Consider the following 24,336-nt stretch of genomic DNA (forward strand, 5'->3'; position numbering starts at 1 on the left):
GACGTCGGCACAACAGAATTAAAAATGAATTAGATGATGTATGGAGATCACGCTTTCCAGATACCAAACGTTATACGTTTCAGATATGAAACTGGAAGTCTCGTATTGATTTAATTTTCTGCATCAAATATGTTAATAGTAAAATATCTAACACTCGTATATCCCATTTCTCGTTCAGCGATCACGAAATTGTTACATCAAATATCAAGCTAGATGATACAGAAAAAGGACCGGGTATATGGATTATGAATTTAAACACAATTAAAAAAGAAGTTTTAAAATCTTTTAATAAGGATGGAAAAATAGTAAAAACAAATTTTATGATTAACAAGAATGGTGGGATGTAATCAAAAGTAAAAGAGAATTTCCAACAGTTGTCTAATAAAATCACATTAAACAGCTAGAAAAACGACTTGAAGCATTCAAATGGATAAAGGGTAAAACAATCTTATAACTGAAATTGAACGTAAAATAAAGGATCGATGTTTATACAAATCTGACTAGATCTGCGAAAATGAGAGCAAAAGTTAAATAGGCAGAAAAAGTTAAATAATCTTTGAAAATTTTTTTTTTTAATTTAGAAAGAAAAATGGTCAAAAAGAAACTTTGGAATCGTATTAAAACAAAAACGGGTATGTATGAATATAATATTGATTCGATATTAAAAGAACAAGCACAATTTTATTCAACACATTTTAATTCAGTAGGGTTGGACACTCAGTCCAGTGAAAATCTTTGCCAATATATTGAAGAAAATAGGATAAGTTCCGACGATAAGGAAATGCTTGCAAAATAAGTATGGAAGAATTACAAAACGTGCTAAAAGTTCTAAAGACCAACAAATCGTCAGATGAGGATGGCATTATATCTGAATTTTACATTTTGTATTGGGATATAATAAAATGAGATTGGTTTACACTCCTTCACGAAAGTTTTAATTAAATCTCAACATGAAGCGTTTCTTACGTTATTACATATGGGTGGTGAAAGAGAAAATATTAAAAACTGGAGACCTCTTGCCTAACTTAACACCGATTAAAAAATCGTAGCAAAACTTCTTGCAATAAGATTGAAAAAAGTCTTACCAAAAAAATACATCCAGATCAAAACGGATTTGTCAAAGGAAGAAACATGAGTGATGTTAACAGATTAATTCAGAATATAATAGACTACGAAGATGAAGAGGGAATAATGATATTTCTTGACCAACACAAAGCCTTTGATAGGGTTAAATCGGATTGGGTGGATTTTGTATTAGAAAAGTTTAATTATTGGGGAAAATTTAGACAATGAATCAAAATGTTACTTTATGATGCTGTAACTTGCATAAAAAAGAATGGACATGTTTCAAAATATTGTTCGATAATCGGTCGGCAAGACATTGCAAGCAGAACCAATGGCATGTACAAAACAAGGCAACAAGGAAATTGAAAGGGTTCAGATACCCGGTGAGGGGGTAAAAGTATTGAAGAAAAATTATGCACGTTTGCTGATGACACACAACTTTTTAGGAAAAATGAGAAATCAGTAGAAAAATCCTTTCACGTCCGAACACTCTATGAAAAAGCATCGGGATCTAAAATAAATTACGATAAAACAAACGTTTTACTTATAGGATCTCGTAAAAGGAAAAAGCTTAAATTTAACAACATAAAATGGATTACAGGTAATGTAAAAACTCTCGGAATAAATAACGGTTTTGAAATCGGTAATGATGCTAAATGGCAAAGCATTTAAGAAAAGATTAAAAACTGTGTCCACGTGTGGAAAAACAGGAAACTTTCATTTAGTTGGAAAACTTTTAACAGTAAAATATTTCATATTGCCTATATGCTCTTATGAAATAGAAATGCAAGGAATTCTTGAAAAATATTTAAAAGAAATAAACAGTATTATTTAGAATTTTATATGGGATTGAAAAATTATCCAAAATGAAAGACAGGTTTATTGTCTTGGGATAACAAAGGGTGGAATGGAACTGATTAGTATCGATCTATTCAATAGAAGGAAACAAATAAAGACTCTGTATCGCATTCTTCATGAACCGTTAGAGAGCTGGAATGCGATTGGCAAGAGTTGGCTTTAACAATTTGATAACAAGTATAATAATCAATATTTTTATGTAAGTGCTCAAACGTTACCGGACTAAATCTTTAAAATATTCACTTATTTTATCAGAAAATTATCTATACAAGGTCTTATTTTCTACAGACTGGCGATAATAATATTAAAAAAAAAAAAAAAACAGATGTAGTTAATATGAGAACATTTGTTAATTCAAAACTTTCATTCAAAAATGAGCCATAGTTTTTTATTCCTTTCTTACAAGTAGCATAACATATATCAAAGATATATAGAATGAAGAAACCAACCAATTTTATACATTGCTATAGTTGCAGTTCTATATTTGGAAAATTTGTAGATAAAAGAAACTGTATATCCAAATTGTGACGAGTTGAAAGTTCGATACCAATCAATTTCATATATATTGTTGAAACTTGTAGAAATATTAATAAAAATACAAACATAGAAATGAAACTTTCTGATGAAATGTTCATACAACATGTATAAGAAAGAAACGATAAAAAAATTAAACCTAAAAGATTGGTAAATAGTAATGAAAATTTGCAACATGCATTGTTAGATTGCATTACAACCAAAACAATCATTAGTAACATCAAAGATATTTTCATATAATGGAATGTTCAATTGCAATAATCAAAGACAAATTAAACACGTTAATTAATTATATATGATAATTACTAACCGTAAGCATGGTAAGGGGGAAAACAATCACGATGTTATGTGGTCTGCCTTGTATGTTCTCTTTAATTTGTAGTAGGTAGTCCATTGTTCAGCGGTGCACTCGATCATTTTATAATGTTGTTTTTTCATTTATTTTTATATAAAAGAATATTTATAATTATTATTATACTATTTTTTCAGGTAATAAATACTGAGTTTGTTTTTATTTTAAAGAAAATTGTGGACTTTTTTTAGCTATTGCTTCCCGGGCAGTTGGTTTAATTGTAAACGGGGATCCTTAGTCTTCATCCTAGGTAACTGAGGAAATTGTAAACAGGAAGTTGTGTAATAAAAAGATTATCTATTTAAAAAAAAAAGAAAAAAACACACACACACACCCCCACACACGTTTTCGAAGATTATCTTTACGGCACTGAAAGCTAAATGGTTTTTATTTTACGTATGCGTATTCCAAATAATATCAAACATGTGACAATCTTAATTCAATTTGATGTATTGTTGTCAATAATGATAACTTGTGAAATGATGACAAAACAACTTACCACCATTGCCTTTTAATTTATCTCCGGTCGATTTAGTACCATGTGTAGGAACGGTGTTTGTAGTCCTATCTAATAAATTATAACATAACATTCAAAATATATTATATATATTCGGTTATACTTAGGTATATATTAACTATACAAAACTGCTTTAGACAACAACAAAAAAAAAAAACAATAAAGAATTTCATGTTTCATTTTTTTAGTAATGTTTTTGAGTGATTGCATAAGATAATTATTGGTTCAAATCGAATAACACTAACAGCTGAACATTAAAATTAACAAGTATTTGGATACGAGATAGTTATCCAAGCACCATAACTTGGAGAAAGACAATCAAATCGTGGCAAAAAGAACATACCACTACTCCAAAACAAATATCGTTGATAACTGAAGAACGCTACAAAAGGCCATAGTAAACAGAAAAAGCAGGCCCCTTCCCAAATGACAGTCTTAGTGTTTACCCTGTTAAATTTTGTTGATTATTTGCATGCAGTAAAAATGTACTGTTGTATTGGTATATGCCTTACATACTACAACTGGTAGAATGACATTTCAAAATAAACTGTTCAACTTTACATTACAGAGATTTCTCAAAGCATACAGACAAGTTTGTCATTCTCTGTGTTTTTTATGCTAATATACATGCAATGTATGTAGCATGTCAAAAACGATATGACTTATATATCAACGAGATACTAAACACACGATAAAAATAATCAAAATACGTCTAGAGGGCAATATACAGTGTGAGTATTCAGCAATAGAGAGGTGTAAATATGTAAATAATTAATTAGATTCAATCCTCTACAGTCTATTAATACAAGCAGTAATTTTATTTTAAATTACAGTATTAACTGTCATAGAAAGTCAAATCAACCAGTGCAGAATAATAGTTTGGAATATGTTTGTTATCTTTTTGAAACCTGTATTGACTGCACCTTCATTATCCATCGATCTTCATAAAATCAGGCAAAGAGATGCAAATGCCCCCAAAAATAGTATTAACACTGTTTTCGTCGTTGTCGTCGAAGAGCGCAACATGACAGTTTGATATTCAAAGTTTATTGCAAAAGATTACAGTAGACCGTCTTATTGACTACGAGACCTTCCTGGTCTCTCAATGTCAAAAACAATTGGTTAAAACTTAAAAACTTGGTGTAGCTACAGACTATAGTAAAGAGATTTCAAGGCCACATTTTATTTTCACCCGTCGTTTTTCTTTGATTTGTTTTACAGAAAAAAATACACTTTGAGTCCTCCGTACATCCTATTGAAAGTAATTATATATAGGCCAAGCCTTACGAAAACCTAAATTTTACAGATCTTAAAAGATCAGGACGGTGAATTGTCATTAAGTTGTACCTGGTGATTTATTTGCATTATTTTGAACATCAAGCTGGCACATTGAGCCCTATGTACATATTGAAGACACAATTTTTCTACCAATCCCTCTTAATAGTAACTTCTCATCAAACAGACCGAATACATGCCATTAACATATCATTTTGATGGTATTTTTATCTATGCAAAGCCTAAATTAAACCAAAATTGTATAGACACTGAAAGATCAGGCAGATAAAATGCATGAAAAATATCCGTTATGATTTTACACAGTTAGGTATTTTTCATTGTCCGTGTTTTAATCTACGAAATTTAGCCGTGGTCATGAAATAAAATAGTACTTTTGATTCATTCTTATCGAAATAAATAGATAAGCTATACAAAAGATGAAATCGGTTACATTTGATGACAATGATGGTCTGCGATTATCCGTAGGAATCACACCATTATATCTGTAGCTTAAGTTTTTTTTATATCTACTTTCTAAAAAATGGTTATCATTTCAAGAACTCTTTTAACTATCCATATTTTTTTTTTAATATAGAACCGGCTGCTAGATATACACCCTGCCACGTCCTGTCTGTGTTTTTTAAATGTTTTTTTTTTTGTATCGATCTGATGAGTTAAACCTTTTTCAATTATTTTTATAGTTTGTTCTGACGTTGTTACACCACTGTCCCAGGTTAGGGGGAAGGTTGAGCGCTCACAAACATGTTTAACCCCACCACATTCTTTATGTGCCTGTTTCAAGTCAGGAACTTGAAGTTCAGTTGTTGTCGTTGGTTCATGTCTGTCATATTTATTTTTCGTAAATTGTTTTGTTATAAATTAGACCGTTAGTTTTCTCAATTGAATTGTTTAAAATTTTTCATGTCGGGGCCTTTCATATCAGACTATACGATTTGGGTTTTTCTCATTGTTGAAGGTCACACGGTTGCCTATAATTGCTTACATCCACTTTATTTTACTTTGGTGGATAGTTGTCTCATTGGCAATCATTATTTTTATAATGCCCTATACTGAATATCGAATAAAGTATTACGAACCGGCCAATAACTTTACATTAATGTTTATAACTTAAATTGAATGTATCTATATCATGTATATAGGCATTCAAATGCACATTCAATTGTATCGTTATGTTCGTTTATTTGGTTATTTTTCGTGTACTAATAATGTTTCAAGTTCTCAAAACATATGTTGATGCAACAAAAATTATGAAATTGTATGATTTCGTCAGTGTAGATTGTTCTTTGGAAAAGGTGACATTAGATTAATAGATTTCAGAAATTGTGATTGTACAACTATGGTTATTGTTCTATCTGTTAATTATAACCATAAGTAAAAATATTGACACATAAAATTCGAAAGGATGAATTCTTTATAATACTAAATATCACCTGAAGGGTAATACAAATAGAGATTGTTATACCCTTTAAGCCGCTGTCATATAGTCCTGATTCTGTGACACGTAGCTGGATTTTTTTTTCTAATTTGTGAAAACATTTATTAGATCACGACAACAATCTGAAATTGTGCAGGAATCGTACCGAATAAGCAGTATCCAGTCTAATTTGTCTCGACTATTCCGTTCTCATTTCAAATCTGATCCGATGTGTATTTTTGTATTTTCAAAAACGATTGAATATATCTCGATAGCATCCCGATTTCCCGGATGGGATCTTAAACAGAATCGGCAAAGACGATTTGCATTTGCAAGATCGGGACGAAATATTGACTTAATAGGCCAAAATAGGCAATGACCAATTTTCCAAGATCATGACAACTCATGAGGGGCAAACCGGACAGACGTCACATGAAAGTTTAGCGATTGAGATCAGATACAGCAGAAACTGTCATGATATAGCGACTAGACAAAATCGACTGAGTTTCCCAAATGTTACGGAACGTCTCTTAAAGAGAGGCGAAAGATACCAAACGGACATTCAAACGCATAAGTCGGAAATAAACTGACATCGCAATGGCTAGAAATGAAAAAGACAAAGAAGCAAACAAAGTACTTTGGCAAACTCTTTGGACAATTCACAATCCGTAGGACTCTGTTACCAACATATACTGCTGCATTAAAACAATGATAGGACATTCCATATCATTCATAATAGTAACTTTTTTCACTTTTTGTTCAGTAAAGCTGTCTAATCTCAAACGGGAGCCATATCGGCACTTGTGAACGCCGCTCTGCACATTCAATAACATTAAATGTTATACCGAATAGATGTTTGGTAACAGTTTAGAAATGTAAATTAATGCAGGTGTGGGTCACTTGTTAATAAAACACAATCACAACAATAACAATAACTAGAGATATTAGTAACATTGGTAATTACATGAAACCTGATCTATTTCAAGTTCCATGCTACGGTGGGTATAATTCTAGGAATTATTGAGGTTATAACTAACAAAAGGTCTCATCAAATTCTGATCAGGTGTTTTGGACGAGAAATGGATATACATGATAATGTTTGTGTGCACATTGTTCTCTGAAGGAATAGCTAAAATGTGTCTAATAAAAATAAAAGTGGAGGTGCAAAAAGCATTACTTCAGTTCATGTTTTATTGAGGGAACTCCTAAACATAAGATGGGCCAAAAAAAACAAACAAATGTGAGATGCACGATGTACTATATGGTAACAATTCTGAAAAGGTTTCATTTAATTTGAATAAGAAATTTAGGTGGAAAAGCACATATGAATTTTAAATATATTGAACAGCTATGGAAGAGTCCATTTCATTCAAAATAAAACCCAAGAATAAAAATGGAGGTACGAATTAACATCTTAACACAAGCAATAATAAGACACACATGAAAATTTAAAATATATGGTGTGAGCAAAAGTAAGCAAAATTTATGGTTTCATGAAAGTTCAACAAAAGGGTGTTAAGCAGTTCAGGAGCTTTTGATAATTCATTTATGGTAAAGAACGACAAACAAACGGATGGACGAACTTTATATTACTATGTCTCACCTTAGAAAATTCTATTAGTTGGTTTTTGCACTATTGGCTGTACTGTGGCGGTTAGTTTTTATTGTTGGGGAATTCTGAGGTGACCGAAAAGAACTATCGATCTTTGGTAGGAACATGTTTAATCCTAGTCAATAAAGGTTGGAGTTGAACTCATGACCACAGTGTTTACAGACTAGTAAAACTGTAGGTGAACTTCGTCATAAACACGGCAACCGAGACCCCCAACCTCTTTAGATACTTGGGTTATAATAATGATAGTAATAATAATAATTTTAAATAAAGTAACACATATCAGTATTACTATGATAACTGTAAGATTATAATTCTATTATTACTATTATTATTATTATAATTTTATTACTATTATCATAAATCATCCATACTTAATAATTAACGTATCTGTAATAGTTAAAATTTGATTTCACTTAGATCTAAGATACATATTGCTTTTTCATTATGCATGTATATACATTTTATGTTTTTGCATATTACCTGACAAATATTCATCGTGCTTTTGTGTGGAAGACTTTGCTTGAGATTGAGATGACATAGTTGTTGTTCCTAAAATATTATTAAGATTGATGTTTATCTTCATTATACAGCACATGTACATGCATCAGACTGTATTTCTGTCACGTAGTGTTGTCATTTTAGCAATATCTTTTAACATTGCCATATATGCGGGAGGTTTGGCTAGCCATATTACCAGGTGCAACTCACCATTTTTTCTAAAAATGTCCTGTACCAAATCAAGAACATGGCAGTTGTTATCAAATAGTTCGTTTCTATGTATCATGTGTATGTTGGCGTTTGTTTTTGTTGCACTTCAGTTTTTCTGTTGTTCCGTTGTTTTCCTCTTATAGCTGATGTGTTTCCCTTGGTTTTAGTTTGTTACCCGGATTTGTTTTCTTTCAATTTTTTATGACTTTTGAACAGCAGTATACTACTGTTGCTTTTATTTATGCAGATTAGACTAATCCGGGCATAATTTAATACACATTAAATGGTAGCTTTGCAAATGACAGTTTGTATGTCAATGCAAGTGGCCTGATTGTTCTTAAACGAGTGATTTCAGCAACATTATTAAGATAATTTATTGTAACACAAAAACCTATAGATTAACACGAAGATATGTATCGTGTCTGTTTCGTCTATGCATATTTGGTCTCGAATAACATCAATTCTTACCTGTTTTTGACATTGACATCTGAAGAGGATTCTTCCCAGAAGTAACACTTCCTTTAGTATACGATGAATCTGTTTTAAAAGACAGGAAATTAAAACGAAGAAACACATATAGTACAACAATATAGTAAAATACCAATTGATAAATGTCCCATTTTCAAGAGGTTGCTTGGTTGCTGTTTTATTAATTGATTGATATTGATATTTCTTTTTGCATAACGTAAAAACAAACGCTTTTTGTGAGGTTATCATACTCTTTACAATCAGAAGTAGAAGCTGGACCAATTTCTATAGTCAGGGACCGTCGAGAGTTGTTCAATTACGTATACCCCGCATCACTTTTATACAAAAGTAAATTTTCCATCTACATATTTGTATTAAATAAAGCTTTGTTTGTATCATATCTAGTTTGCATATGAAAATGAGGAGATTGGTATATTTGACGATGATACAAGTCGCCACAAGAAACCAAAAAGACGTGGATGTAAGCACTTATATGTAAGTACGGCCTTCAAAAATTAGCAAAGTGTGTTCCGTATGGAATTCTGACAAAACAAAATGTTAAACAATTCAAGCAAGAAAACCAATAACCTGATTTGTGATAAAACAACAGACGAAAAATAAATACAGCCGACTCTCGTTACCTCGAAGGCAGGCGGACCAGAGAAATATTTCGAGATACTCGGAAGTTTGACAGACCAATGGACACTACGTACTTTTTCTCTACGTGGTAAGGCTTACATAAATCCAGATGAACATGGGTAGGGGGTCGATATTCTTGTCCGAGATCGATTAAATAGTATATAATGGTCTTTAATTATTATAATAAAAAATAAATGATTGTTCGTCTCTTATTTATTTCTTTGTACAGTTACATTTTTCTCGTGGTTTTTGTCCGGAAGAGTAATTTCCTATCATTCTTTACGTGATTTAAAGTTGACAAAATTGTTCATTCTCGAAAACAAGAGATTTAAAAAAAAAATAGATTTGTTTTCATTTTCTTTTATTTCAGTCTTTTTCTGCAAGAGAAAATATAAAAAGATTAAATACGCCGATTAAGTTTGGGCTGATCACTATGTCTTAATCCCTACTTTATGCAAAACCAAGTGCATTAATGTAAGCTTAGGTTTAGTTGTTTTTAAAATATTTTTCATAAACTATAACAGTGCATCACTGATTAGTCTTCATGGTGATCAAAGATAATCTTCAGTAAACACTCGTGGAAAAAGAATGTCATAAATCAATACAGTGGTTCGTGACAGGAAATTTAGTTACACGTGTATTGTCAGATGAACTCTTCAATCCATTTAAATCCACGAGCACATGTTTTGACACATGTGTATTAGTTCGAGATAAAAATTGAAATAAATGCTTTTGTTAACCTTGGGACCGTACATTTGGTTCTAGTCAACCGAAATTTTGACTCATCCGGAGTAGAAATACATATATTTATATGGAATAAAGTTCGGGACCACGGGAAAACTTCGACTCATCCAAAATTTCGAGTCAACCGAGTTCGAGACAACGTATGACAGACAGCAGCAATTTGTCTTATTTCCTGGGCTTTATCTCGTGCCGCTGTCTTATGTATGTTTTCTGTATCACAATGATGGATTTCATCTATGCACAAATTTATTCAATTTTCTCTACCCATAATATGAACGTCCCTTTAACTTGAAAACAAATTAGTCTCAGAACAGTGTTTGTTCTGCTGATTTAACTTCAATGAAATCAACTGAAAGCATTTCGATGTTTCCCTTATGTCTTGTATTCTGCTCTTACCTGGCATACAACATTTTCACAGAGCTTTGTGATATGAAGGAAAGTGGCCCTACGATATCAATTATGACGCCCATTTATTAGCATCATTAAACATTCATAACCAGTCTGCCCCCACTGTCACCAAAGTTTAGTTTCTATAACAATGTTCATTGTGTGTAGCATCTACTTTTGGAATGACCTCTATTATTTTAGTTCGATGACAAGAGTTTTGAGAAATAGTTTTGAAAATGGACCATTAAAAGCATCAAGACTCAACTGAAGCGATTTCGAGCAGGAAAGCCAAATGTAGCAAAGACAATATTTGACTGATGGAGTTGCGACCTTAGTTTCAGTACAATAATCCATTTTTTTTTAAAACAAACTTGCAATAAAAATGTTTCCTTTTAATAACGCCCGCAACAGAGTTGTGGTCTTATGAATGATGGTATTCTATGGGTCGGACTGCCCAAAATATTATATTAACAACGTTTTGAGTTGTTCAAGTTAGGTTATAGATAATGCATATTTTAAGTTGTTTCCTGCTGTATAACACACCGAGGGGTGTCAGGATTAATCAAATGAAAGACCGACCGTAGGGAGGTCTCACTTTGGGCAATCCTGACACCACGAGGTGTGTTATACAACAAGATACATCTTAAAATATGCACTATCTGACTTATGTATCGTCAAAAACATTATTTTCTGTAAAGATTTACAGGAATTGTATCTTATTTTACCGATCACTTTGAAGTAGGATATTCTTTTCTTAAACGTTTAAGTATATATAACAACGCCCTACGGCTCATTTTTAATGTGAAATAAAACTCACTAATTAATCTAGATACATGTAATATTAACGTTAGAAATCACCGTCCAGTTACAATATAAATGGTATATATTGTAGTTGCATGAAGCAAGAAGGAACTGAATTGTTAAGATGTACAATTAATACATAAGAAGAAGAAGAAGAAGAAGAAGAAGAAGAAGAAGAAGAAGAAGAAGAAGAAGAAGAAGAAGAAGAAGAAGAAGAAGAACTTTTCAGAATAATTGTTTTCTCTCTTTTGTCTGGCAATACATTTTATTCTTCAAAAATTAAAATCAGGATGAAATAATATAGCCCGCCCTCCCTCCCTTTTAAAGAACGTGGCTGTTCCCTTGTAGAAAATAGGAATATTGTGTCATTTAATAGAGTAAAGGGTATTTGTTCAAGCCTATTACAAGGAGGAAAGAATTATTTCTGCCTTAATGTTTTTAAAAGTGTTAAAAATAGAAAATTGTACACTTAAACCAAATTGAAAACAACACACGGATTAAATGTTTTAGTAGTCTTTAGTTTTGCATTTTAATCAGGGAAAGTAATGACCTGACACAGGTCATTATTGTATGCCTTGAGGCACTTTTCATTGAAACTTGGTATCGTCCAGTTTTTTTCTTTAAAAGAATGACCTGTCGTTCTGAAAGAAAATAACTCCATATAGGCATATTCACGGAAAGAATTCATACATAAACTACAAATAAAAGGACAAAAATTCTCTCACGACTTGACCATATTTGATAGCTTTAACCTTTACCTCCCGCTTTACAGTATATGGTTTCTGTGAATATTTAGTGCTGATTGACTATGATGACCGTGTCTATTTCATTTACATAGTACGAATGAATGGAAAACATTTGTCGTATTTCTGGTTTCTTCATGTTCTTGTTGTCCAAATAAAATATTTAAATTACAGTTATCACAGTTTGTTTGTCGTTTATGTTAACGTTGAAATTAAAGGCTAAACATTAAACTGTGGTGAAAAAAATATGTTTATGGTGAACTCTTCATTTATATATAGCGGCCATTAATTTATTATCTAATGAAACTTAAAACTGGAACGATACTATAGACCAATAGAGATTTACAATAACTTTCGGAATCAGAGAACGAGTAAGACTTCAAATCATGCAGGTAAGATATAGGGGTGATCTCAAAATAATCTGTAAACTTATAAATTTTATCGTGCTCAATCTTTGCGTGATTTTTTATTTAAAGGGAAGAAAGGGCATTTGTTTATTCTCGCTTACGGATATGTTCAAAATTTTAAAACTTTCAAATCAATAATTGTTTGCTCTTGCTCCTGTTTCATGTCTTTAAAGGGGACTGGATAGACCTTTTGAGGTTAGAAATGTTTTTTAGCTGCGCATTATTTTGAATATCTAATCAGCATGTATTTAATTTACTAACTTTCTAAGTCGTTCCAATCATCATCCATATCAAATTAGATTGCAACAGTACATTTTCCCCTTGTTTTAGAAATGTACATAAATATGTCTAACAGAGAACTATACAATTCATACACCAGACAGCTGATAACCAGAAAGCCGGACCACTTTCAGAGAAAGTGTGAAAAACTCAACAGACTTATTACAGAATACCAAAGTCTCCGTTGAACATGTTTTTGTTGAATTGAATTGCTATAAAGTCATGGGAACTCATTGGAGGCATCCTAGTCACACACTTAAAGTCATAGTTGAAGTTGTTAGTAGCTTTTTTCAATCGCCGAAAACAACTAAAATATTTAGAGTACAATGTTTTTTTTTTATTATTAGATCGCCAAGTACATTTAACCTGTCTTATTTTTACTATCGTTCGAACTCGGGTCGGAGTCATAAACTATTGTAGATCTCTAGTAATAGACCATTTTCAAATTACCAACTTTTGACTCTAGAGTATATAATTGTACGATTTGTGGTATTACAGTCTGGTACTCGGTCAAGTAAGAGCAACTTAAAGAAGTAAAATCAAGCTTACAATCGACAATATGTGCCGGTAATTTTGTAGTGTATAGAAAACACAAAACAGTTATTGTTACCCCATATAGCAGCGATTGCACGGATAGTAACCTCGTCATATCGAAAAGCGTTTAGTACAGTGATTTTGTCATAGTTTGGTTAAGATGAACATGGTTGTGTTAAGTGTTTTTGATGACAAACAGTGTCAAAATATAAACATTCGACTAGTTTGTTAAAGGAACCAATGACAACAAATTCAAGCTGGTAAGTATCTTTGCTAATATGTTAGTACATCAAAATTTTGTATCATATAGTTATCAATTTGACTAAGAATAATGCTTCCGTAGGTCAAAATTTAGAAGTTATGATTGGTTTCTAATGCATAAAGAAAAGTGGTTTGCTTACTATCTGCTACATCACATATTTTGTTATGATATAAAACTGCCGTCAATTTTCCCGAAAAACAGTCCCTAGTGCACACAATTTGAGATTACAGAATATTAGGTGTCATGGTTTGGTTCATTCGTGTCATGGTTTATTTCATGTTGAACATTGTTCAGTTATGTGATTCTATTCGTGAATGAAGGAAGAGTAACGATCAAAATAAACAGACATTATATATATTGAAATACTCTTTTTCAAATCGTTTTATTTGGAATACAAAAGGACATATATACTCACATTCAATGTAGTATTATATATTAAGGTCAAGCGGTCTGATTGCCAATGAGATAACTATCCACCCGAGACCAAAATGACGTAGGTTTAAGCAACAATATGTCGTCGTACGGCCTTCAACAATGAACAAAATCCATACCTTTTAGCAAGCTATAAAAGGCTCCGACAAAATTATATTATTTAAAAAATTTAAATGAGAAAGCCAATGTATAATTATACAACATTACAAAAACATAATAATTTTTATTCGTTCGTAATAATAATTGATAAAAGTTGACATTAAATCGGCTTCGTTCTTATTCGGAATTGTGATTTTTCATATATTTAAATTCTGAAGTTGTGTGTATTTTTTATTTTTTTTATTTTAATTTTACTAATAGTTTTTACAAATTTTACAAGTGATGCCTCTCACGATAACATCGACAGAGTCAATCATGGACATACAGAGAAAATAATTATGTGAAACAGAAGCAGCCCTTTCTGTTTTTGTAATTATTATCTCAAAAGTTAGTTTAAAAGAGCAGTGACTATTTAAATTATAAAAGCAATATAACAAAAATACGGGACTTTGAAGAAAATTCTAAACGGAAAGTCCCTAATCAAATGGCAAAACCAAAAACTGAAACACATCAAACGAATGGATAACAACTGTCGTATTCCTGACTATTGACGACGATGTGTGAACAAAACAAACAGACATAATAGGTAAAAATGTCAAAAAATAAGGGTACAGCAGGCAAATTTGTGTTATAATCTTAGTCACTATAAAAACAAAACATAATTATATTTCAACAAAGAAAAACAAAAAGGCATATAGACAAAGCACATATTAAGCAAAAACGAAAGACTAGAATACAAAAGTTTACCATAGCACAATAACACAATGACAAGATGTATAAGTACCGAGCCACGTCAAATGAATTGGGCCAAAAATAGACTAAACAGTTAAAGTAATAATTTACAAAGACAAATGAAAGAGTACAATAGCACGTCATTAAGGTGACAAACAACGTCAGTACTTAGAATGTTTACTTTAAGACCATCGTTTATTATTTGTGAAGTTGAAAAGGAATATTTACCCACAAGGTCTTCCGATGAACTTGTTTGGAAAAAGGACGAGACGTTCTTTGTCATACCACTGGTTCATCAACTTTCTGCTCAGACACTGGTGACGGTTTATAAAGTCTGAGTAACATCTGCAAGCTCTTGAATATCGAATGAGTTGGGAAATGTATATCCCATCTGCAGGAGAAGTTGGTATTTTGCTACTAAGGTTGGAGAAACTGATAATTTTAAAATTAAAATCGTCTCGTTTGTCATAGATTCTGGTACTAAGATGACCGCTCATGTCAAATTCGAGGTATAAGTCTAAAAATGAGGCATAGAAGCCGTGTCTGTTGTTCCTTTAATTTTTAGTTCTTGGGGATATATTAATGGAATTCAATCAGAAAAGTCTAGATTGTTAATGGAAAGAACAATATATATGAATGTGAAATTAAATGATCTGGCTTCTTTGATCTTCTTGTTTTTTACAAATGTCTGAAGGAACTCCGACTAATATGAAGATAAGAAGAGGTCGCTGCCGCACAGTTCGCTCCCATAGAAATACCTACAATTTGGTGACAAAGTCTACCTCCAAATTCAACAAATATTTTGTCAATAAGAAACTCTAGCATACTGGTCACTTGTTCCTCTGTGTAGCATGTTTTATTTTTTTGTTCACTATTAACACAATATGCTGTATGGTATCCAAAAGTAATACATGTATATCGTGCGCTACCATTTGTATGTTGAAAAGCATTGTAGATTTAAATTATTTCTTTTAGACGATTTTTCAATTACAAATATGGAATGGTGGTAAACAGGGTTGAAAAATTAAACGTTTTGATTGAACTTATTTCAGAGAAATATCGAGATTTACATTGATTCAGAAGTTCTTAAAAGTTGTTTTTTTAAATCCATATATGGTTAATACCACTACGCGAGTAAACATTTTAACGGTATTTCCTAAAACCCTCTTTCATTGCGGAAACAATCTGTCAATCTAATGGACAATTCTTTCGTCGAACATGCAGATGAGCTGGTAATGTACGGCCGTTTGTATGAAATTTTGTGAAGCTTAGGTATCCAATACAAACAAGGTAAGTCCTCCGATTTGCTGCTCAAAGTAATGTTCATTGAAGCTATTAAGGACTTATGAATCACCAAAATATCATCCTTGTCAAATGATGTTTTTGTATGTGGGAGTACATGAGTGCTCATTTATTTCTAATTCTTTTACAAGACACTCGTAGTAGTACGATTTGCATACAAAGACAAGTCACGAACAGTTAAATTGTTTAATGTACGCTTTGCCAACTACAGCATCTAATTTTGGTATTAAAGGCTTTTTTTCTTCTTAGTCAGTTGGTAAATTGTGTAACTTCGTTTAATTACAAGCGTTTTTAACAAACTATCAATATTGAGCTGAAACACATACATATTAATTTTGTTCTAAACCATGACAAACTTGATCAAAACCATGACGAATTTCTAGACACTTAACCGAACCATGTCATAACTTAACCAAACCATAGCAATTTCGATAGTTTGCTTATTCTGCGTTAGTTTCTTGAAAACAACAATTACAATGTAGATCGTTTGACTAACAATGCAAATTAAAACATCTTATATGCTTTTTATATGCTTGTTTGAATAGAACTGAGGCAATCGTTCGGGAAGTAACTTAACACAACCATGTTCATCTTAACCAAACTATGACAAAATCACTGTACTAAACGCTTCTCGATATGACGAGGTTACTACCCGTGGATTGTAAGCTTGAAATTACTTCTTTTAGTTCCACTTGACCAAATACTTACAATGAAATAAGTGTTTTTGATAACAAAAATACTCTACCTTATACATTGAAATATATAATTGTTTTCTCAACATGTACATAATGTATGTATAAATATTGTAAAATCTCGGCATTTTGAATCAATATGCATCAATAAAAAAAACACTGTTTGCTGTAATATACAGATGATTTGTTACGATATCAGAATATGTATTGCCATTCTGGACGCTACTTGTTGGGCAGATTCTGCTTACCCTTCCGGAGCACACGAGATCGTCCCTCACCAGTTTTTGGTGGGATTCCTGTTGCTCAGTCTTTAGTTTTCTATGTTGTTTTTTGTCTTTTTTTTATTGTATGTTGGTCTTTTTCTTTTTTAGCCATGGCTTTGCCAGTTTATTTTCGACATATGAGTTTGAATGTCCCTTTGGTATCTTTCGCCTCTCTTTAACTTGTAAATTCATTTGTAATCATCTTTGTTGAACCGTCCCTTACGAGAAGTGATAATTAAAATCTGGACTAAATCGATTCAATTTTGTAATTAAGTTTAGACTAATCTATTTTAAATACCTTGTGCACATGTGTAGTCAATTTTAAGTAGTTTGGTGTGAACTTCCATACATGAATGATTTGATACTAAGTGTAACAAATTTACGTCGCAGTCTGTGACGTTATTGCAACTATTACTTATGTGAATGGGGACTCCCACGGCATTGAGACATCCTCCTACATACGACGGATACAACTGTATGCCTGAAGAATTGCTTTGTATTATATTTTGTCCACAGGTAATCGAATATGTTTCGTTAACTGGTATACATTTAGGTGACAGTTCTAAAGCAGAAAAACAGAAAATATGTACAGATGAACAATAGGTATAACATAATTGTATAAAAAGACGTAATGAAACATCGTCATTTGCGGTAGGTTTTTCGTTTAATATTTTTTTTTTAAATATATATTACTTATTAAGTAAAGTGTCATGCACAACTAAACAGCTTGAGCACAAAACGACTTTGAAACTGTGATTTTAAGACAGCAGGATTTTTTTTTGATTGACTTAAACATGTTCAAGTCTTACAATCAATCAAATGATTTAGGTTTAGCTAAATGTTTGAATCTTCCATCTTCTCACGTACGTTCCAATAGCACCAAAAGATGCAGGGTTGTTACCGTTAAGTTTACATATATATATACAATGTTCAATTATTAGAATAATGCTATTTGTACCATAATCAGATCAACATCTGCATGAGTTAAAGCTTTTGCTGAAATTAGTAATTCCATGTCACAAATGTTTTTCAAATCATAAACTTTTGGTAAAAGTGCAAAGGTGTATGGCAGTCTCTCGAGTTTCTGTACAGAAACGTACAGAAACTACAAAATTCAGTATCAGACAGTTTACTCTTGTATAACACTGAGGTTTGCGTATAAAGTTCTAGTTAAAATTGTTTCTTGGAAAATAATAAGTTGATTATTATGTCTATTTACATATTTTGTTTGAAGCCAATGTATATATAATCTTTAAATGAATGAGGAATAGGCAAATCATGTATAGCTATAAATTTGGAACAAAATTGTATTATGGAATGATGAGTGTGTATAATTTAAAGATCATCTCTGACTTAAAATTGAAAAAAAAAACAATTACAAAAGAAGAAAAAAAAAGACAACTTATGAAGAATCCTTTTTAGTACGTCATAAGTTTGATGAAAATTTGAATGCTAACATATTCTATAATATTACATCTTCCGTGTTTCTGTTTATTAAACTATAATTTTACACTGAAGTTAATTCGTTATACCAATATAAAGACAGTGCTTTTTGTTTCTAAGGCATTCCATAAAGAGGGGAAATAAAACTTTTAATGCTTTTCAGTGAAAAATTAAACTTATCTTTCAAACGAAGAATAAAAGTAGCTAGTTGCTCATCATGGCTATCCTTACATTTGTACCAAATATACACATAACATATATATTTATTTTCATTCCTTACTTGTCATATATCCGTAGGTGATTACTAAATATACAAATTACAGAGCAATCTTCATAATCGATTTATGAGAGTCTAACATCAATAAATTCCTCTTGCCTACAATTGGATCTTCTAGGTGAAGAATTATATATGGTACATTGTCATAAGTAACAACTACATACATTCTTCGCTTTGGGTTCTTCTAGCTGAGGATTATCAATACTAAATAATTACAACGACACTTAGTCTATCGTGGATAAATAATTGCTCCTTTTCTTGTTTAAGAATTATTCCTTAGATATGTGTAAGAAGTAAATATTTTAATATTTCATTTGTTTTCTCCTCCTCCTTCCGTAGTTTCATGAGACTACAAGGGCGTTACTACCAACAGGGGTGTCTGCATCCGTTTTATGGATCCATACATGCCTATGTTGGCTGGATGCGTAATCACTGAAGAATTTCCTTCCTTCTTATGAAAAACAACTTTAATTAGACGCTAAGGATGTGAAATAAAATACATCTAAAGTTTGAAGAGCACATGGGTGTGCTTTTTCAATAGTTTTTGTCCGTGTGTGTTTCTGCTACTACCCTTGATTTAACTTTAATTAAAATCCATATTAGATACTATAAGTATATATGTATGTGACTATAACTACAAACATATCTATGTCTTATCTAAAGCATACATTTGGTTTGATGGTTATAGTCATATAAAAAAGTAAATATAGCCTCTGTAACGACAAATCCTCAGGCCATTTCTAGGTTTGCAAAACTGTTTTATTCAAATATGTTAGACAACAACAGCTTTAGAATCAAATGTAACTATAACAATTATCCAAACAAAAGTTTAAGTTTACGTTTTTCAACAAAAATGAATAATGTTTAAGATTCTGCAAGGATAAATATGAACATATTTACGAGTATAGAAACAAAAATGAATAATTTTTTCTTTAAATTGAAATAAAGTATTTATTTCCATAAATATTGTGTTGTCAATAGTTGAAAGGTTTTCTTAAATGTACTTGCCTGAAACGACTGATGTCTTGTTGCTGCAATTATAAGAAATCTGGGAAAAAGCATATTCTTTTTCCCTTGCACATGAAGCATTCAGTTTAAAAGTCGTCATGCAAGCTGTATGATTATTGCATCCAACATTAACTGTCAATATCTCATCATCGTCGACTTTACAATCAGGGACTGTGACATTCTTTCGACAGGAATGCTTCATTTCCTCTAGCAATACGCTTTTTATACTTATCAAATATTGGTTTGGGCAAGAAATATTGACACCAAAGAATCCAGATGAACTAACTTCGGCGAAAAATGGAGCCATTTCTAAAAAAAATTGAAAACAACACTATTATTTATGTTGCATCAAAAGCGGTTTTCTTGATTAACCTTCGTTTTAGAACACAAAATCTAAAAGTCAGGGACGTATTACTTTAAATAAAGGTAGTTACAAAAATATATCTTTACAAGTTGCTTCAGTAAAAACATAAGTGTATGTCATGTTACAGAATAAACGCTTAATATGTATATGCTTTACATATAGCGCTTAATCATAAGAAGTTAAAACAAATTCACAGTGAGAGTAATGTGTGCGGTAGATACTAAAGTTTTTTTTTTATCTAATACCTTCATATTAAAGATAAAAACAAGAATGTGTCCATTGTACACGGATGCCCCAATCGCACTATCATTTTATATGTTCAGTGAACCGTGAACCTGGGATCAAAACTCTAATTTGGCATTAAAATTAGAAAGATCTGTCATAGGGAACATGTGTACTAAGTTTCAAGTTGATTGGACTTCAACTTCATCAAAAACTACCTTGACCACAAACTTTAACCTGAAGCGACCAAAAAATTTAACCTGAAGCGGGACAGACGAACGAACGGACGAACGGACGGATGGACGGTCGGACGAACGGACGCACAGACCGAAAAACATAATGCCCCTGGCTGGGGCATAATAATATAATTTAAACACATAGCTTAAAGATTTGGTTAATTCGTGTATATTACGACTGGAGATAATTTTGAATGACAATCTTTAGATTAAATGCATCCCTAACCCATCGTCTACCTGAGTATGGAGATTTGCGATAACATAAATTATATAAAAAAAAAATCATCAGCCACGCTAGAATTAACTGTTTAACAGCAGAAAGCATAAAAATTTTGAGAGAATACAAAGCAAAATGGATTTACAAAGCAGCCAAAAATAGTTTTTTTACAAGATGAGTTCTACAAATTCATGACTTTAGAAAAAGCCAAGCTAAGCTAAATATCCATTCATGTATCAATTTGAAAGTTTCATTTTAATTTGATATATTTTAAATAGACGTAATTTTCTATTGAATGGAGAATTAAAAAAAGTAATACGTATAATTTCTATCTGTTTTTGTTCTTTAATTTAGAATCATTAATAGAAAATTACATAAAACAGACCTTTAGTTTGGTGGGTAAAAAACAGAATAATAAAACGTATGGAAAACTTTTTTTTTTATTTAATTGAATGCAATCGTGTAAACTTGTAGAGTTGTTATGAATTCTTACGGAGCCCTCATTTATTTCCCATAATTCTAGACCCTTCAGTGTAATACATGGGATTCTTGGTTAATTTGCACTCCTGATTACATGTATTTATATATGAAATCATGAATTGTAGCAAACATCTCTTTAATGATCAAGAATAGTCTGTGTTAAAAATCTGATTTTGTTTCCCATTTTACAATATTTTGCATTTTGTCCGATGAAGGAGTTGTGTTTATTTAGCATAACTAATCTTAAACTTGTAAGACAGTCGTTAATTGAAAAAAATGACCATTGTTAGAAATTATGGACACGTTCTTAAGTTCTAAAACATTATTCTGCCGCAGAACAATAATCTTAATTTTGACAATTATCATTTACCTGATTTTTGGATTTATATGACTGTAAGAAAGTAATTGATGAAGAAAAAAATCATGTTTATGGTGGTGCACTTCTTTTTTACCCCATTTTTAATGATTTCCCCATTTTTCTTCAATTTTTACCCATTTTGGGGCTGTTATCATGAAAAAAATCACAGTTTCACAATTAAACTTTTTTCATACTTAGATGAAGTGGACCAATCTGAAATAATCTAACTTAAAAAAAAAAACTATAGATTGGTGTTAATATTAGAAAGTTTTATAAAATTTTGTTGCTTTTTAGTGTCAAATTAACCATGCTGTCAATTTTATAAACTTGGGATTTTTCTCGTTTTATAGAACAAACAGCATATTATTTCAACTTCTTTCTTATAAATGATTGAAAAAAATACATATCTACGAATGATTTGAAAAAAAAAATTGATATGGGATGTACATATTTTTGGTAAAATCATTTCTTTATAACCCTCACCCATTTTCTCAACATTTTGGCTGATGACACTGACCGGATCGGAACATTTTATTACTCAAAAACTACTACACAATTTTTTCACAGAGTTTAGCTTGATTTAGATATTTTTTAAATTCATTAACATTTTCCTCTTGTATCCCTTTTTTTGGAAATAATTCCCGAACGAGATTTCAACGAGACTGATATAACCGCTGAATACATTCTTAAATCATTGTACTAGTGTATGTCTTATTAAATAATGAAATGTTAATTGTGTGTATTAATGTTTTATACTTTAAGATTTTCGCAACTTCCTATTGAATAGTCTGTATTTGTTAGGGTTATTGAATCAATGCCGTATGAGCATATTTTCAAATACACCAAAAGTTACATAATTTGAATAAGTGTATCTTTTACTGGTGGCGTTTATGAAAACAGAATTAACAACAAAAACCTATTAAGGATCTCTGGAATGATGTTTTTTTTTATGAAATTTGAAAATCTAGTTAATTTGTAATAAGAAATATAAAAATCAATTTAATGGTCTTTTTTTCTACTGACAGCCGATGATAATATCTTTTCAATCATCGTTTTACATATTTTCCCGTCCCCTTTTACTTGAATGCGACCAACCAAAATAGACTTATCACTGGGTTTGTTCTAACATGAGCAACATGACGGGTCCCACATGTGAAGCAGGATCTGCTTACCCATCCTGAGATCACCCCAAGTTTTGATGGGGTTCCTGTTGCTCAGTCTTTAGTTTTCTATGTTGTTTTTTATGTACTGTTGTTTGTCTGTTTGTCTTTTTGTTTCGCCATGGCGTTGTTTATTTTCGACTAATGAGTTTGATTGTCCCTTTAATATCTTTCGCCTCTCTTTTCTTACGTTTTATTTCTAAGATTTAAAATAGTTTGAGCTTGAAAATGATGTAGACATTTGTTTATTGTTAAGTATTATATGTTCAACCCTGTCCTATTTGTGTTGTTGTTTTTGTTTTTATTATCATTAATGGCGTATACCCTACATCTCTTTGAGATTCATTACTAAGCTAGGCTTAACGATGCTATTTCCTGGGAGGGAGGGGGTGGGAATCCATCCCATTTTTAGTTAAATAATGATCAAAACAGATTGAAAGTGCTAACTGCAACATTTTGAATAGAATATACCATGTATGCATTGGTTTTATATATTGAGGAAAGCAATAACAGCAAAGATATATGCATACTTATTCCTTGTATACATTCGTAGACAGTTCTTAAATATTTTGAAATGAAACAGCGTTCTGTCATCTGGTTCATGCATGTAGTATCGATTAAACATGTCGAATTTCCAAAACACTGTACATTACAATGGCTCATGTCGGTTGCATCTTGACAAGCAGACCTATACAAGTCGTCAGGGAAATCATTCTTTAGTTCCACCCTTGAAATATTATGTGTTGTACAGTTTTCACCTAGAAAGAACGTCTTAACCCCAAACGGATAGGCAGGAACAGCGTACGTTTCTATTAAAAAAAAAGAGATTTTTGAAAGAGATTAAAATAATACTTGCTTTTGAATTAAATAATAAACGATTAACATTTTAACATGTTTCGTTCATTTAATACTGAAAAAAAGAATATTGCACACTTCCCAGATCAATACGTGTGATTAAAATGAGTTCTAGGATACAAGTAAATGGTATTTCGCACAAACGACATAACAAAGCAAAAGTAAGGGGGTGGGGATAAGCTAAGATCTATTACTTAGCTTAGCCTATACTATTGCAAAAAGAGTATACATAGAAAACTTTGATCCAAAAGGGTCACTGGTGATGTCAATCTGACATAAGCATGTCAAAAGTTACGTATTTGTCCTGAAATGTCTATTTCACGCATAGTTTTACTTTTCAATATCACAAAGACTTTTTATCATCGTCTTTGTCAATTTACTATCAACTAGAAAACTTTTGTGTTGGCGTCTTTGTCAATCTTACTATCTGGCGTCTTTGTTAGATTTATTTGTATGTTTGTTCGAATGTTTTAGTCAGTTGTATTATAGTAATGTGATGTCTGTTTTTGGCATGCAAGGCAATGGGTTAAACGCGAGAAAGAAGACGTATATACTATTTCCAAATTGATTAAT

The 24,336-nt window shown here is 31.5% G+C and overlaps 1 protein-coding gene across 4 annotated transcripts in view; it reads right to left on the reverse strand.

Annotated features, from left to right (window-relative positions):
- The window catches only part of LOC127709690 (uncharacterized), a 251,157-nt gene that overhangs the window by 15,746 nt on the left and 211,075 nt on the right, over positions 1-24,336 (reverse strand). For 3 of the 4 annotated variants that reach the window (XM_052215319.1, XM_052215317.1, XM_052215318.1), the window contains exons 3-8: positions 23,439-23,717; positions 19,872-20,180; positions 17,442-17,705; positions 8,828-8,896; positions 8,132-8,200; positions 3,309-3,377 (exon numbers count right to left, since the gene is read on the reverse strand). In XM_052215319.1, coding sequence (XP_052071279.1) covers positions 3,309-3,377; positions 8,132-8,200; positions 8,828-8,896; positions 17,442-17,705; positions 19,872-20,180; positions 23,439-23,717 — 1,059 coding nt within the window. Of the gene's footprint in view, positions 1-3,308; positions 3,378-8,131; positions 8,201-8,827; positions 8,897-17,441; positions 20,181-23,438; positions 23,718-24,336 lie in introns of those variants that run through there. The other variant, XM_052215320.1, reaches the window with a different exon arrangement.

Source organism: Mytilus californianus, unplaced genomic scaffold (assembly GCF_021869535.1).
Source record: "Mytilus californianus isolate M0D057914Y unplaced genomic scaffold, xbMytCali1.0.p SCAF_7, whole genome shotgun sequence".
In the NCBI taxonomy this organism is placed as follows: domain Eukaryota; kingdom Metazoa; phylum Mollusca; class Bivalvia; order Mytilida; family Mytilidae; genus Mytilus; species Mytilus californianus.